Source organism: Scylla paramamosain, unplaced genomic scaffold (genome assembly GCF_035594125.1).
Source record: "Scylla paramamosain isolate STU-SP2022 unplaced genomic scaffold, ASM3559412v1 Contig72, whole genome shotgun sequence".
Taxonomy (NCBI): Eukaryota; Metazoa; Arthropoda; class Malacostraca; order Decapoda; family Portunidae; genus Scylla; species Scylla paramamosain.
Window position 1 is genome coordinate 1 of NW_026973737.1, and position 12,500 is coordinate 12,500.

The 12,500-nt window shown below is 40.2% G+C and overlaps 3 protein-coding genes across 3 annotated transcripts in view; all 3 read right to left on the minus strand.

Annotated features, from left to right (window-relative positions):
• Positions 1-4: 4 nt before the first annotated feature.
• LOC135098643 (small ribosomal subunit protein mS31-like) lies at positions 5-4,807 on the minus strand. The gene is made up of 6 exons (XM_064000997.1): positions 4,499-4,807; positions 3,525-3,615; positions 2,844-2,979; positions 1,497-1,645; positions 849-1,112; positions 5-668 (listed from the first exon to the last, which is right to left on the minus strand). Exons 1-6 carry the CDS (start codon positions 4,805-4,807, stop codon positions 454-456), a joined length of 1,164 nt encoding a protein of 387 aa, XP_063857067.1. The 3' UTR covers positions 5-453.
• LOC135098640 (conserved oligomeric Golgi complex subunit 6-like) overlaps positions 1,656-12,500 on the minus strand; it is a 10,993-nt gene continuing 148 nt past the window's right edge. The window contains exons 1-14 of the mRNA XM_064000996.1: positions 12,428-12,500; positions 11,765-11,942; positions 11,137-11,306; positions 10,669-10,896; positions 10,343-10,521; positions 9,813-9,901; positions 9,400-9,544; positions 8,744-8,884; positions 8,253-8,418; positions 7,409-7,689; positions 4,499-4,825; positions 3,525-3,638; positions 2,844-2,979; positions 1,656-1,668 (exon numbers count right to left, since the gene is read on the minus strand). The exon at positions 12,428-12,500 is cut by the window's right edge and continues 148 nt beyond it. Coding sequence (XP_063857066.1) covers positions 10,860-10,896; positions 11,137-11,306; positions 11,765-11,929 — 372 coding nt within the window. The 5' untranslated portion in view covers positions 11,930-11,942; positions 12,428-12,500 and the 3' untranslated portion in view covers positions 1,656-1,668; positions 2,844-2,979; positions 3,525-3,638; ... (6 more) ...; positions 10,343-10,521; positions 10,669-10,859. The remainder of the gene's footprint in view (positions 1,669-2,843; positions 2,980-3,524; positions 3,639-4,498; positions 4,826-7,408; positions 7,690-8,252; positions 8,419-8,743; positions 8,885-9,399; positions 9,545-9,812; positions 9,902-10,342; positions 10,522-10,668; positions 10,897-11,136; positions 11,307-11,764; positions 11,943-12,427) is intronic.
• Positions 8,353-10,777, minus strand: LOC135098650 (conserved oligomeric Golgi complex subunit 6-like). Its single transcript, XM_064001004.1, has 6 exons — positions 10,669-10,777; positions 10,343-10,521; positions 9,813-9,901; positions 9,400-9,520; positions 8,744-8,884; positions 8,353-8,418 (listed from the first exon to the last, which is right to left on the minus strand). The coding sequence occupies exons 1-6, from the start codon at positions 10,775-10,777 to the stop codon at positions 8,353-8,355; spliced, it is 705 nt and encodes a 234-aa protein (XP_063857074.1).

Sequence of the window (12,500 nt, forward strand, 5' to 3'; positions counted from 1 at the left end):
AATATATCAAATATTCTGATTATTTACAAGGTCTTCAGGCATCTGCTGTATTTTCTAGTGGATTAGATGGGAAAAAATAAATAAAAAAATACCCTGCATCTAATACAGAACACAGAAGAGGTAGTGAAATATGGTTAAGGGGATATGGGGTGATCTGTGTTCAGAAGTAGTGCGCTGAACACTATTTATCAAAGACTTGGTTCTGTTGTGACAAAGCAAGCATTTGTGTCAGATGATGAATTCCCCCCCCTCCCCCTCTCAAAACACAATAAATTTTCTCTTTTTCAAAATCTCCTTATAAAATATGGGTGTGATGTGGAGGTGTATCTAATCCACCAGCAAATACTGCATGCATCCATTGTGCATAAAACCTGAAATTTACAATAATAAAATTCTACAAGAGAAACATGAATGGCAACTTGCCTTGAAATACTCAGCATTGTCCAATTGTAATTATGAAACCTCTATAGCTCCCAACTCTTTAAGCAAATTCTCTTTTTGGTTGAAGTAGTTCTTGTACCATTCAAGATGAGGATTCTTTGAGAGTCCAGTGCAAACCAGCTCCATGAAGTGTCTGATGGGGCCACGTTTTGGGCACCATCCTTCCAAGTGTCTCTCAAGGAAGACATGCTCATGGAATCCCACTTTCATTTCCTCCACCAAACCTGCTGAGATGGAAGGAGAAGGCATTGAGAAATTATTTATGTTTGGTTGTTAATATGAACAAAAAAATACAACAACAGAAAACTGCCAAATGACACACTAATTAAAAGAGCATTTTCTTGAATAATTTGTATAACTACGAGTATATACTTTACTTAAGGTAGTTAGTGTTGAGATAACTATACCTGCTTCATTATCAATGGGGAAGGTCCACAGCTTGCCTTGCTTAGTCCACTGTATCATCTCCACAAAGGCATTACTAGGAGGATGCTGCATACTCTGCTCCAGCTCATGTAGGTACAATCTCTCCCATGTGGGCAACACTGATATTGGAGCAGCAGGTCCATGGGTATCTTCTTCCCTTTTCTTAAATATCCCCAAAGGTTGACCTCCAAAGAGATCAACATGAGCCCTGCACATAGAGTGTGGTGTAGAGTAAATACTGTGACCTGGAAAATAACAGCAGTTTATCTAAAATGTATGACGTACAACATGTTGGGCAGCACAAGGCAGCTACATGGAACAGGCCCACCAAAACCTTGCGCCAGTAATGTTTCAGTAAAGACACAGAGAAGGTCCATGTTTCCTTGCTCCTTGGAAACAAAATAAGGATAATCATTAAAAACTTAATCCAAAACTTCAAGTCAAAAGACCACAAACTTTTTTTTTTATGGGAGATATGAGGTATTCCCTTAGGACACAGACTAATTATGAGCATCCTTTTCAGTGGATCAAGTCATGAAATACAGCATGTACTGAAATCATCAAAAGAAGGGAGCAGAAAGAGACCATCTTAATTCACATAGCATTAATGTACACCTCTCTCAACAAACCTGGGCACAGATGAATCCCGAGGCTGAGTGTAGGGCTTGCGGGCTCGGGGCTGGTCTTTCGGGTCAATGTGGTACCCTTGCCTGACCTCGGTACCAGAAGGAAGGTGACGTGGCACTTCCTCCATCCCTGATTGTGGCTTTCTCTCCACCTTCATGCCCACAAACAATTTCACTGCAACAAGAGAAATTATGCACAGCCACTAATGTCAGTGGGGCAAGGAAATTTACCAGATAGGATAAAAGAACTGCCACAAATGTATTTTTATCAAAAAAGGTACTCTGCAATAAGTACATACACTGAAGAAATTCACTGAATACAATAGTGTTGACTACAAAATCTAAAAGTACAAGAATGAGTAAAAAACTGCACAAAATTTGCCAAACATGAATTTGCATAATTCATCTTTTCCAAATTGTTACTTACAGTGATCTGTCTTAATGGGTTGGAGTGTATCATGAGTTAAGTTTGTTGGAACACTAACACTGCAGTGAAATAGTGTAAAGAGACACATGCATCAGAGCTGTCTTTAGGTTACATCAATTCTTGGCTGAACACCAGTACTATAATAGCTCATTTATAAGTCTGGTCTACCAGAATATAACTCCATTCAGCCAAAATGTAGGTCAGAATCAAAAAGCTTCAGCAGGCAGGATATTTTTGCCAAAACAAGAGTCGCTGTCTGATGGTTTGACACTGTTGCCACTCTCTACCTCACAAATAAGACAACAATAATGCACAAAGGAAAAGATTCAGTAGTATATGTATCTATGTAAGAAATGTAGACAATGGTTCGTTAACTGAAAGTAGGTGAAGAATGTTTAAGATTCTATATCTTCAATCTCTACTAAGCTGAGACTGAAGATGATGATAATGAGATGATCAGATATAAAGGCAAGAAACAGAATTGCCAGGAAAGATCCAGCAATTATTCACTTATACCACTTATAGTTTGATATGGGTATCATCTTAACTAACTGGTACAAGCTTAAATAAGAATGCAACTACAGAAATTTGGGGTTATCTTACTCACATGATATAAAACTAAAAAGGATAGAAATTGCATAACAACAAAAGTAATGTCACTGCACAAAACTGGGCATACCAGTCTCCATAATAAATAAACACCAAAATGACAAGAGAAATTTTCATACATTATCTTCTTTAATCTACTACTACCATAACAAAGGCATCAGGAACATTAACATGAAATCCTGCACAACAAAAGAAGACAAGCATTGCAGCAGTTCCTTGGGCCCTAAAAGAAACTAAACTGTACTGCAATGGTATCAATCCAACCACAAACAGATATCATGGCATCAATGTAGCCAAGAGGCATCAACACTCACCTGAGAGATGGGGCAGTGCCAGTGGTAGTCTCTGAAGAGTGGAGGCGCAAGGTGGACAGAAGCTCCGACTCAGTTTCCTTCACATCCCCACCAAGACTTTTAGCCACTTCTTTGGTTGCTAAAACAAGCTCAGGTTCTGAAAAATTGAGCCCAGATGTCATTATTACTAAAAAAATAGCAGCACACCACTACAACAAATGGTTCTAATCAAATCTTATATTACAGCCTACAATTTTATGATTTCAAACAAGAAAGCTCAAAGTTCCTTAGAACTAGTACAGCATGTTAACACTTCTTTGTTTGTAAGCACAGCATCCACTGCATCTTACTTGTAGACAGTAGTTTTTATTTGTTTACTTCTGTCAACAAATGTAAGGCAGCAACCTATTAATAAAACTAATAGCTAAAACAAACTATAATAAACATCACACCTGTACCATGGTGAAAGAATAATGTACATGTCTCTAAACACCACCCACTACTTATCACCATGTTTTTTAAATGTCACATGTTTAAGTGTCTAGACCTAAACTAAGACCTAAACTTGTACCAGTTTTGTGTCATAAACAGACATTGACTAAAAATAGATGTTAACTATTGCAGCATCCAAAAATTAACAATATGAATGACAATTAGGTAATAAGAAACCTACAGTAATGAGGGTACAAGTACAGTCCTCACCAAGGTCAGGCTCTGATACCGGGGATAATTTGCCTTTTCCTGCAGTTTTGGTCTTCTTCCGAGCTTTGGGACGTGACGGCTGCACTTGAGGCTCCACAGGAATATGGGGTCAGTCTGGAGATTAGGGGACTTTCAATATGATACAAAGATATTTGTACTATTTAAAATGACCACCTGGTGCACCCATCATTCTACAATACTAATAAAACATGAACATACATATTTATATTTGTGAATATTATGAAAACATAACAAGAGACTAGGTTATCAATGCCATCCAGCACTGGCATGTATAGTATTTATTATGTACTAATTACCACATAATGCAAAGTGGAACTTATCAAGCAAAATCTATTAGCAGAATTTACTGTAAGCAGGACTTCAGGAATAGTACTCTTATTGACTTATAATAACAGATTCAGATGTAGAAGATGGTGCAGCAACCACAAGTGGATGATGTAGAAATTACCCATCTGAGAGGAGAATAAAAAACCTTTTTTGAATGATGCAGCATGAAATCTTATGCAAATTGAGCTAACTATGGAGTGGTGGAATGAATGAAAAAATGCACCAAGGTAATCTGGCCAAATAAAAAAGATAAGGCACTATTTAAGTTTTAGAAGAGAGGTATATATATATATACACAAGTAAAATTCCAATGTCACAGTAGGAGATGGAAGCCACTTGGAAGATGGAAGGAGGTAAAGGAGTGCATGCAAAAGTAGTGCAAGGATAATAAGAAGAGTGAGTGAGCAGGCAAGGAAATAAATGTTTGGATTCATAGAAATGGAAACTTTCTCATCATGACCACCTCCTTAGGCCATTCCCTGAGGATGCTAGGCAGTAGATGGTAGATAAAGAGATGAATAAATGCAATGTATTCAATCTAATCAAAATCAACAAGAGGCTTTAATGTCAGTTCTGAAAGGTAAATCACCACAATATCTATGTAAACATAGATGTAGTGTTCTCACACTAGCCAAAGATGAAAGAAGATCATGTAGTTTCTTGTGGCTAGATGTCTTCTTGTCTTGTTTCTCTGCAGCAGCTTTCTCTTTTACACTGGACTCATGTTTTAAGACATGTGAGTCAGACTCTCCAGTCTTCTTTCTCTCTGTCCCCTGAAGTGGCTTATGGTCTTCTATCTGGGTTTCCAGATTCTGAGATTTAATTGATTTTTCTTTAGTTTCACCATTCTTGACAGTGGCAGCAGGTCTGGCATCACCACCACCATGCTCACACAATCTTCTGGTGGCTTTCAGCAAAGTGGCTGAGTCGGGCATGCTGGTTGTGCCGCTAACCTGGAGAACCAAATGAAAAAAAATAATGCTCTTCTTTGTCAGTCCAATAAAAATATATATACATGTAGTGTCCTGGGAGGAAAGTCATATATTCTAAGAAATGAAAGATCAAGTCATTTTTAATTGGGAATATTCTATGGTGAAATGTTTTTAATGCCATGGTTCAGAAGTTACAGGACATTTAAATATGCATGCACATCAGTGGCAAGTGTGACATTCGTTATATTTTAGTTATTATTTGCTATAGCAAGACACTGCATTATTGAATTCAGTTATATCTTTATAACCTTGTTGTGTAATCAAGTAACATCATGATGATACCAACACCCACCACTGCTACCCTCTCCTCCCCTCACTCCCCCCACTTACCACTTGTACCACATTCATATCAAAATGTCCTGTAGCTTCTAAACCATGGTGTTATCTATTTCTTTTCTGGTAGTTTTTGGCCTATTTTGAATTACTCTGCATGCTTTTCCAGCAAATCATTAGTTTTTTTTATTTTTTTACCCCTGATGCCCCATCCCTTCAAAGACTAATGATTTGCAATAAAAACAAAAAGTAGATTAATACAAAACAGACTGAAGTCCACCAGAAAGAAAATAGTTCCATCTTCACAAATAGCAGCAGTAACATTCACTCGCAATGTACCCCCCCCTTCCCTCGAGGGCTCGCCCGTGGCCGCCAGTCAGCAGTCACAAATCACCACCTTCTCTGACCCAATTAAATTAATCTAAACTAAACCAATCTAACCTAACCAGGCTAATCTAACCTAGCCTAGCCTGACGTAACTGGCAAGGCGAAGCACCCCAGTTAGAGTAGGTAAGTTAGGTTAGACTAGAGGTCTCCCCAGTTTTCGAAACATGGTGTTTCGCCCTTAAACTTTTCATGAATGTACACCACTTGCATCATCTCATTTCTGTCTCTGGCATACTTCACACACTCCAGCACCATATGCTCCACCGTCTCATCCTCTCCAATGTCACACATCCGGTATACTTTGCTGCAGAACTCAGACCATCTTTAAACACCTTGCATTCACACACATACACTGTGCCCTAGCTCGGAAGAAATCATCACCCAGGCTTCCCTTATACCACTTTTCATACATTGGGGCCTCTTTCTCTCTTTACCACTCTGAATATTCTTTTGTTCCATTTTATTCTTCTATTCACTCAGTCCCACAAGTTTCACTACTATGTATCACTTTTCCACTTCCTTCCTTCCACATCCATGTCATTCACAAACTCATGAAGCATCTCTCACCATTCTCATGCATCCGCTCACCTAAAATACCTACGTGTGTATTCATGTCTCCCATAATCATTACTCTCTCCTTTCACTTTCTTATGATCTTCCTCAATATTCCATACTTCCTGCTGTTCTCTCTTGCTGCTCTCTCCCCCTCAACTGTCATGCACACCACAATCACCACCAGTGTTTCACACTTCCCATGCTCACCTGTGCACTCTACCTTTGCTGCTAAAATTTCCTCACTCATGGCACAGTTTCCTATATCTAACTTTTCTATTCTGAAGTTCTTTTCCTTCCTATACAAAAAAAAAAAAAGTTACTCCTCCTCCTACCCTATCTTGAACTTTCTGTCCCTTTCCAATCATCACATACTTACTACCATCCAATTTCACATCATCTTTCAAGTGTGTCTTAGTCATTCTGACTATGTTGAAATGCCATTCATTCAGTTCCTTACACACATCCTCAAATTTCCCAATGCCCTATCCTTGCACATTCACACATCCAGACTTCATGCCTTTTCTTGCATTCCTTGCATTCTCAGTCATTCTTCACATCATTTCCACACGGTACACCATCCTTGCCTTCACACTTCACACTTCACACTTCACAGTCTCACTCCCATCCTTGTGTTGCCATCCACATTAAAGGGCTTAAAACCTCTTGCCTGAGTTAGAATATTGCACCAAGGCAGTGCACACACATCATGATCTCCAAAAATGGAGTATCACAGAAAGTGATAGTTTTGCCCAAAATTGCTTAGGTTACCCTCTTTAAAGACTTATACCTCAGTCTAGTGTCCACCAGTACTCATACTTCCATCACCATAAACCATACTTAACATGCAACACAACCTTCCCATTCTTCCTTAGCTTCAGTAATACAATGTGTGGGTTTTAATGATATTAATACTTTACATTCACTCTTAACTATGCAAGTATTTTATTAACACTAATTCAGGAAGTTTCTCTCAACAGTTTCTCTTTGATAACTTGCAGTGCATCATAGATACAAACTTCATAAATGGTTAACTTTTATTGATAATCTTAAGAGAAAGAAACAAGTCAAAGCAAAGCAAATAGGTTGTGTAAACATTTCATATAAATACTCCCAATGGAACTGCCATCAAACAAACAGAAATAGACATACACACATATATAAGAGATTTCACAATAAAATCTATCAAAATCTAAACCAACATATCTTTAAACTACATCAAGTAGAAGAAGAAATATATTCAAGAACAAGACCAAAGACTGACCCAACTAATGTTACTCTCACCACACACACACACACACACACAATGCATTCTGTCACTCTACCACTCACAGGACAAAACTTTCAACAAATCAACAACAGTGACCCAGCCAAGAGCATTCCTGCTAGGAGAGGAGGGTTTTCACAGTCTCAGGGTCACTGGGCAGGAGGGAACTGGGGTCTGTGTAGCCATGGGTTGGGTTATGGACTATATCATGCAGCTGCTTGTAAACTGTGCACACTGCCTCTGCTGTGCACTGTTGCAGGGACCGTCTGAAGGAGGAGGAGAGCAGCAGCCTGGTGTGGGGCAGCATGAGATGGTCAGGGGCAGCCAGGAACCCATCCAGCTTGGTCTAGGATGAGGAGCATATGTATTTTAGGGATGTGAAGTCTTCAAGGTGTGCTGCTGTTCACTCTTAAGTTAAGTGAATGTGTTTAATATTTCCTTATACTCTTATGAACAACACAAGAAAGGCAACCATACTTTGTTACATGACACTTTTATAATTATTACTTATAAATATATCATAACACCTGAAAAAAAGTATATTTCTATATGACTAAAAGTATGCAGTTATAGAAATTTGGATTACAGTGTTAAAAAATTAGAATACAAATTTCTACAGACAACTTACAAGCAAAAACCAACTTTAGAAGTGTAGCATTAATGTATAGTTTTGAGAATGGTAAGATTTAATGTATGAACAAAAATACTCCATAAGTGGTAATTTTCATAAGTGCAGCATACAGCTATAGTCAGACCAGCAACTATGGCTGAATTCAATGCTTTATGGTGAATGTGCTCAATGGGAAAGAGCATAAGTTAAAGTACAGCATGACATCAGATAGGGAGGAACCATTCTGCCCAGGTTAGCCATGCTGCCTATAGTCAATATTAACATGCAGAGAGTGTTACCATGAATGCCTGTATGGCCAAAGGCTGACACGATGGGTGCTGGGAGAGAGGTGTGGTGGGAGGGTTGGTGATCAGTGGGTACATGGTGGCCACTCCCATGCTATGACACACACACCCCATTGATCTGCTCCTGGCTCAGTGTGTCCAGCTGGGCGTCAATCTGTCCCTGGAGGGGAAAGACACATCTTCTGTATTAGATGAGGAAAGCTGGGGAGAGAACTTGAGTAGAGCTTTAAAAGCAGCAATGGAATAAGAATATAAGGGAAGCTGCAAGAAGCCATCAGACCTACACGTGGTACAGTTTTCAACATATGTGTATGTCACCATGAAACATAACATTTTACTACACAAAGCTGAAAACTAACAAGTAACATGCATAAAAGGATCACAATAAGGCAGGCAGTCACTTCATGAAGTCACTGAGATATTCACAAGGTAAACTGTCATCAAGTTATTCATAAGAAGGTGAGGAATGAAAGGTGATGTTTTACCTGGATCATCTCTAGTTTATCCCCAGTGGTGTGCAGCTGGTGGAAGCAGTTGAGCAGATACACAGCAGACTCCACTGCACCCAGTCCAGTTGCATTCTCACTTATCGCATTCATCAGAGGATCCACCACACAACTCACAATCTGCCAAAGGATACAAGACAATGAGGTAATGGATAGAACACTTAAATTTGCCATCTACTTCAAAACCTGTCTTTTCCTCTTTCTGTTTTCTCTTCTCCTTGTCCTTCACCTCCACAATTCCACAATTCTCCCTCATGCTGCAGTGTAAGTGGTCCTATTGATGCAATAAAGGCTTGCTGCTGCTGCTGCTGCTCTTTGGTAAATGACAATCAAGCAGTCAGTCGGTAAGCACATAACCTCTTGTCTTACACACCAGTCTCTTTGGTAAACATGTGAAGCAGCATTTTTCCTTCACTACATGCAAAAATAACTATGAAAAAAAAAAAATAAAATAAAATAAAAAATAAAAAATAAAAAACTGAATTGTCTCATGAAAAAAATAGTACAAAAAAGTTGTGGAAGTGCATTGAGATCTCACACTTGAGAGAAAAATGCAGAAAGTAGATCAATAAATAAACAACAGAGAAATCAATCCTTCATACATCCCTCTGTCTCTCCATCCATGGCTCCCTCACCTGCTTACAATCATGGTGTGCGTCGTCAGCCACAGTGGCGGCAGTAACCACCTCAGTGAGCAGACTCAGGGTGCATGCCACTCCAGGTGTGGGTGCCAGTGTCTCTCCTGGCGGCTCTATCCTCTCACTCACTCACATGGCTCACCTGGTGGCACCAAAAGACAGGTAATCAAACTTGAATGACTATAAGATTCTGGCTCAGTTTTGACAAGAGAGTGATAACCCTTCAAATGACTAAGGAGGTGGTGATCACCCTTTCAAATAATTAAAATTCTGTATCAACTTCAACAGATGGTAATCAGCTTTCAACAACAAAGATTTTGGCTAAATATTTCATATAGTGTTACTTCAACATATGTTATTATACTCTACTCAAGTGACAGTGATGTTACAAAAGATGTCGTGGTTCTCACTTGACTCTGCAGTGCTGATATAAAAACATCTTGTAGCTTAGCTGGTGGAGTTCATCAAGAGTGGCCACCAGCAGTCCTGCATCAGTCACCTGCAGGGATGAGATGAACATTAAAAGGAAGCAGAAACATGAGCTGAATATCAACAGAATGCTGAAAAGGAAGAATGGTGACACAAGTGGTAGAAGAGAACTGAAGGAGAGCAGGAGGTGACTGAGTGAACAACACAGGGAGGATTAAATGGTATACTTAAGAATGCTTATTTTAAAGTCTATCTATTATACACCCATTAAAGCAGGGTAGCTGACACACGGCCCCTACAACATATAACATCTTGTCTCATCCTAGGAATAAACGATACAAAAGGAGAGGGTACCCAGTGCTCTTACTCTCCCTTTTTAGTAACTTTTTACAAGCATGCAAGGAATGACATGGCAATAATATCAAATCTAGCTACAGAGTTACACCCAAGCCATGTTCATCTTAAAATAAGGATAAAAAAACAGGAATAACTGACCAGCTAAGCCATGTACCTGCAAAACAGTGTTGTGATAGAATCTGAGGAGGTTGCTTATCTTGTACAACATGACGGGTTTCTTGCTTCCCTCCCGACGCTGGTCTGTCACAATCGTCTGCTCAATTCTGGTTCTAGGAGGACGGCAAACACTCTCCGATACGCTGGCCACAGTACTCCTTGTCTGCTCTGTTGGGTCTGAAGGGAGTCAGTGTCAGTTGATGGTATAATGGCTGGTATTCAGGGTACTGTTTGTTCTTTGGATCTGAAGGCAGAGTCAGTGTTAGTAGCTGGTTTGAAGGCCTGCTATTCAATTACAAATATACACTCTATCCTTCAGCTTACCTAGATTGGAGTACTTGGCAAAAAGTGATTGGGCCGCCTCACGTTCAGAAGGGAGGGGCTGATGCACCCATGCCAGCATGTCCCCCACGTAGTGCAGGGGGGGGGTCATGTGCCTGCAGCTGTATGGGTCGTGGTGCTCCTCCAGGTCCTCCTATGGTGAGAGCATCCAGGAAGCCCCTCACCAGCCATCCTCATCTCACCACCACCATCCACTCCTCCACCACCAGGCTGGAAGGAAGATGCATTTAAGGTTTGTACGGAGGGAAAGTAAGGATAGGAATAAGAGGACAAAGTAATACAAAGGAATACAAAGGAAAGAACAGACAGCAACAGCCCTACTGGGCCTAACGAGGCTGTCTGTGTGTGACAAGAGGAGAATTTGAGGAGGAAATGAGGATCAGAGCATGCAAAGACAAGAATAAGAGAAAGACACAGTACTGAAGTGTGTAATAAAGGAAACATGCTCACTTGAAAAGCACTGGTCTCTCCTGCAGAGCTGCTAAGGCTTGTGTGAGCAAAGGTGAGGGGTCTGGGGAGCAACACTGCCCCTGACACCAGCGGTACAGCCTCTCCAGACCTGCTTCACGGCACACGTTCATTTGCTCCGCCATGTCCAAGGCAGTGTTTTGGTGGCCCGTCTGTGGGAAAAAAAGTGCACTTGTTATTACTGAAGTTAAAAGAGGTTCTTCATCCAGTAAATTTTAAACAGCAAAGGTCTAAGTATACTGGCATCTGATCTACATTACTTTTGATGGGCTCTAGTAAAAGAATTACATACCATCAGAGAAGAAATACACCTATAATAACTATATAATCATTGCTAAGGCTTTTGAACACAATCCTCATAGAAGAATGTGTTTAAAGAATGCAGGCCAAAGTGAGACAATAAAAAGACAATAAAAAGAGACAATAAAGCAAACAACAGTTGAATCCGGCCTTTGTGTTATAGAAAGAGATGAAAAATAAAGAGATGAGTTGAATCAAGCCTCTGTACTCTATCATTTGGCAAAACAGCTCACCACCCTGCCTCACAATATACCACAGACCACTACAGTCCACCCCAGACCATCCCAGACCACTACAGCCCACCACAGACCTGCAGGAGGTACTTGGTGTTGCTGCGTATCTTCTGTGTCTTGTCCAAGATGGTAAAGAACTCTGGGGTGATGGGAGACTCTCTGGTGGACCCCTTGATGGTGGCTACCTCATCTGGTGTCAATTGGAAGCACCTCACAAATGCCTCAGCCACTGTCTTCTGCATGTGTAGCTTGTTGCTGTGGAAGATGACAACAGTCACCATCTTTGGAACATAAGAACACAAAAAAATATGGGAAGCTGCAAAAAGATATCAAGACACTTGCCTAACTAAACTTGGCACCTCACAAATGCCTTGACCACTGTTTACTGCGTACGTACCTTGTTGCTGCGGAAGATGGCTGTGATCACCATCTTGGACTATTCTAAGAGAGGAGTTGTCAATTCAAGATATCCATTTCAAGAGAGGAGTTATAAAGATGCCAGCCTAACTAAACTTGTCACTTCATTCATTTGCTAGATGTGAGAATGTTGTGTATGAGTATATGATATGTATAATGTGTTATGTATAATGTTTGGGCCATACTGTGTGAGATTGCTGGCCTTGTATACAGATAGATAGATAGATAGGTAGATAGATTGTTCCTTTTCTGGTACAAAGGCTTGAGAGCAAATGAAGAATAATAATAAATCCCTCTGAAGAATATTGAGTAAGATGAGTCACCTCCGGTTCTGGAGTGAGGTCGTCTGGTGGATGAGGTGCCGAGTCTCTGATTTTGTGGCCTGGAGTCGAGACT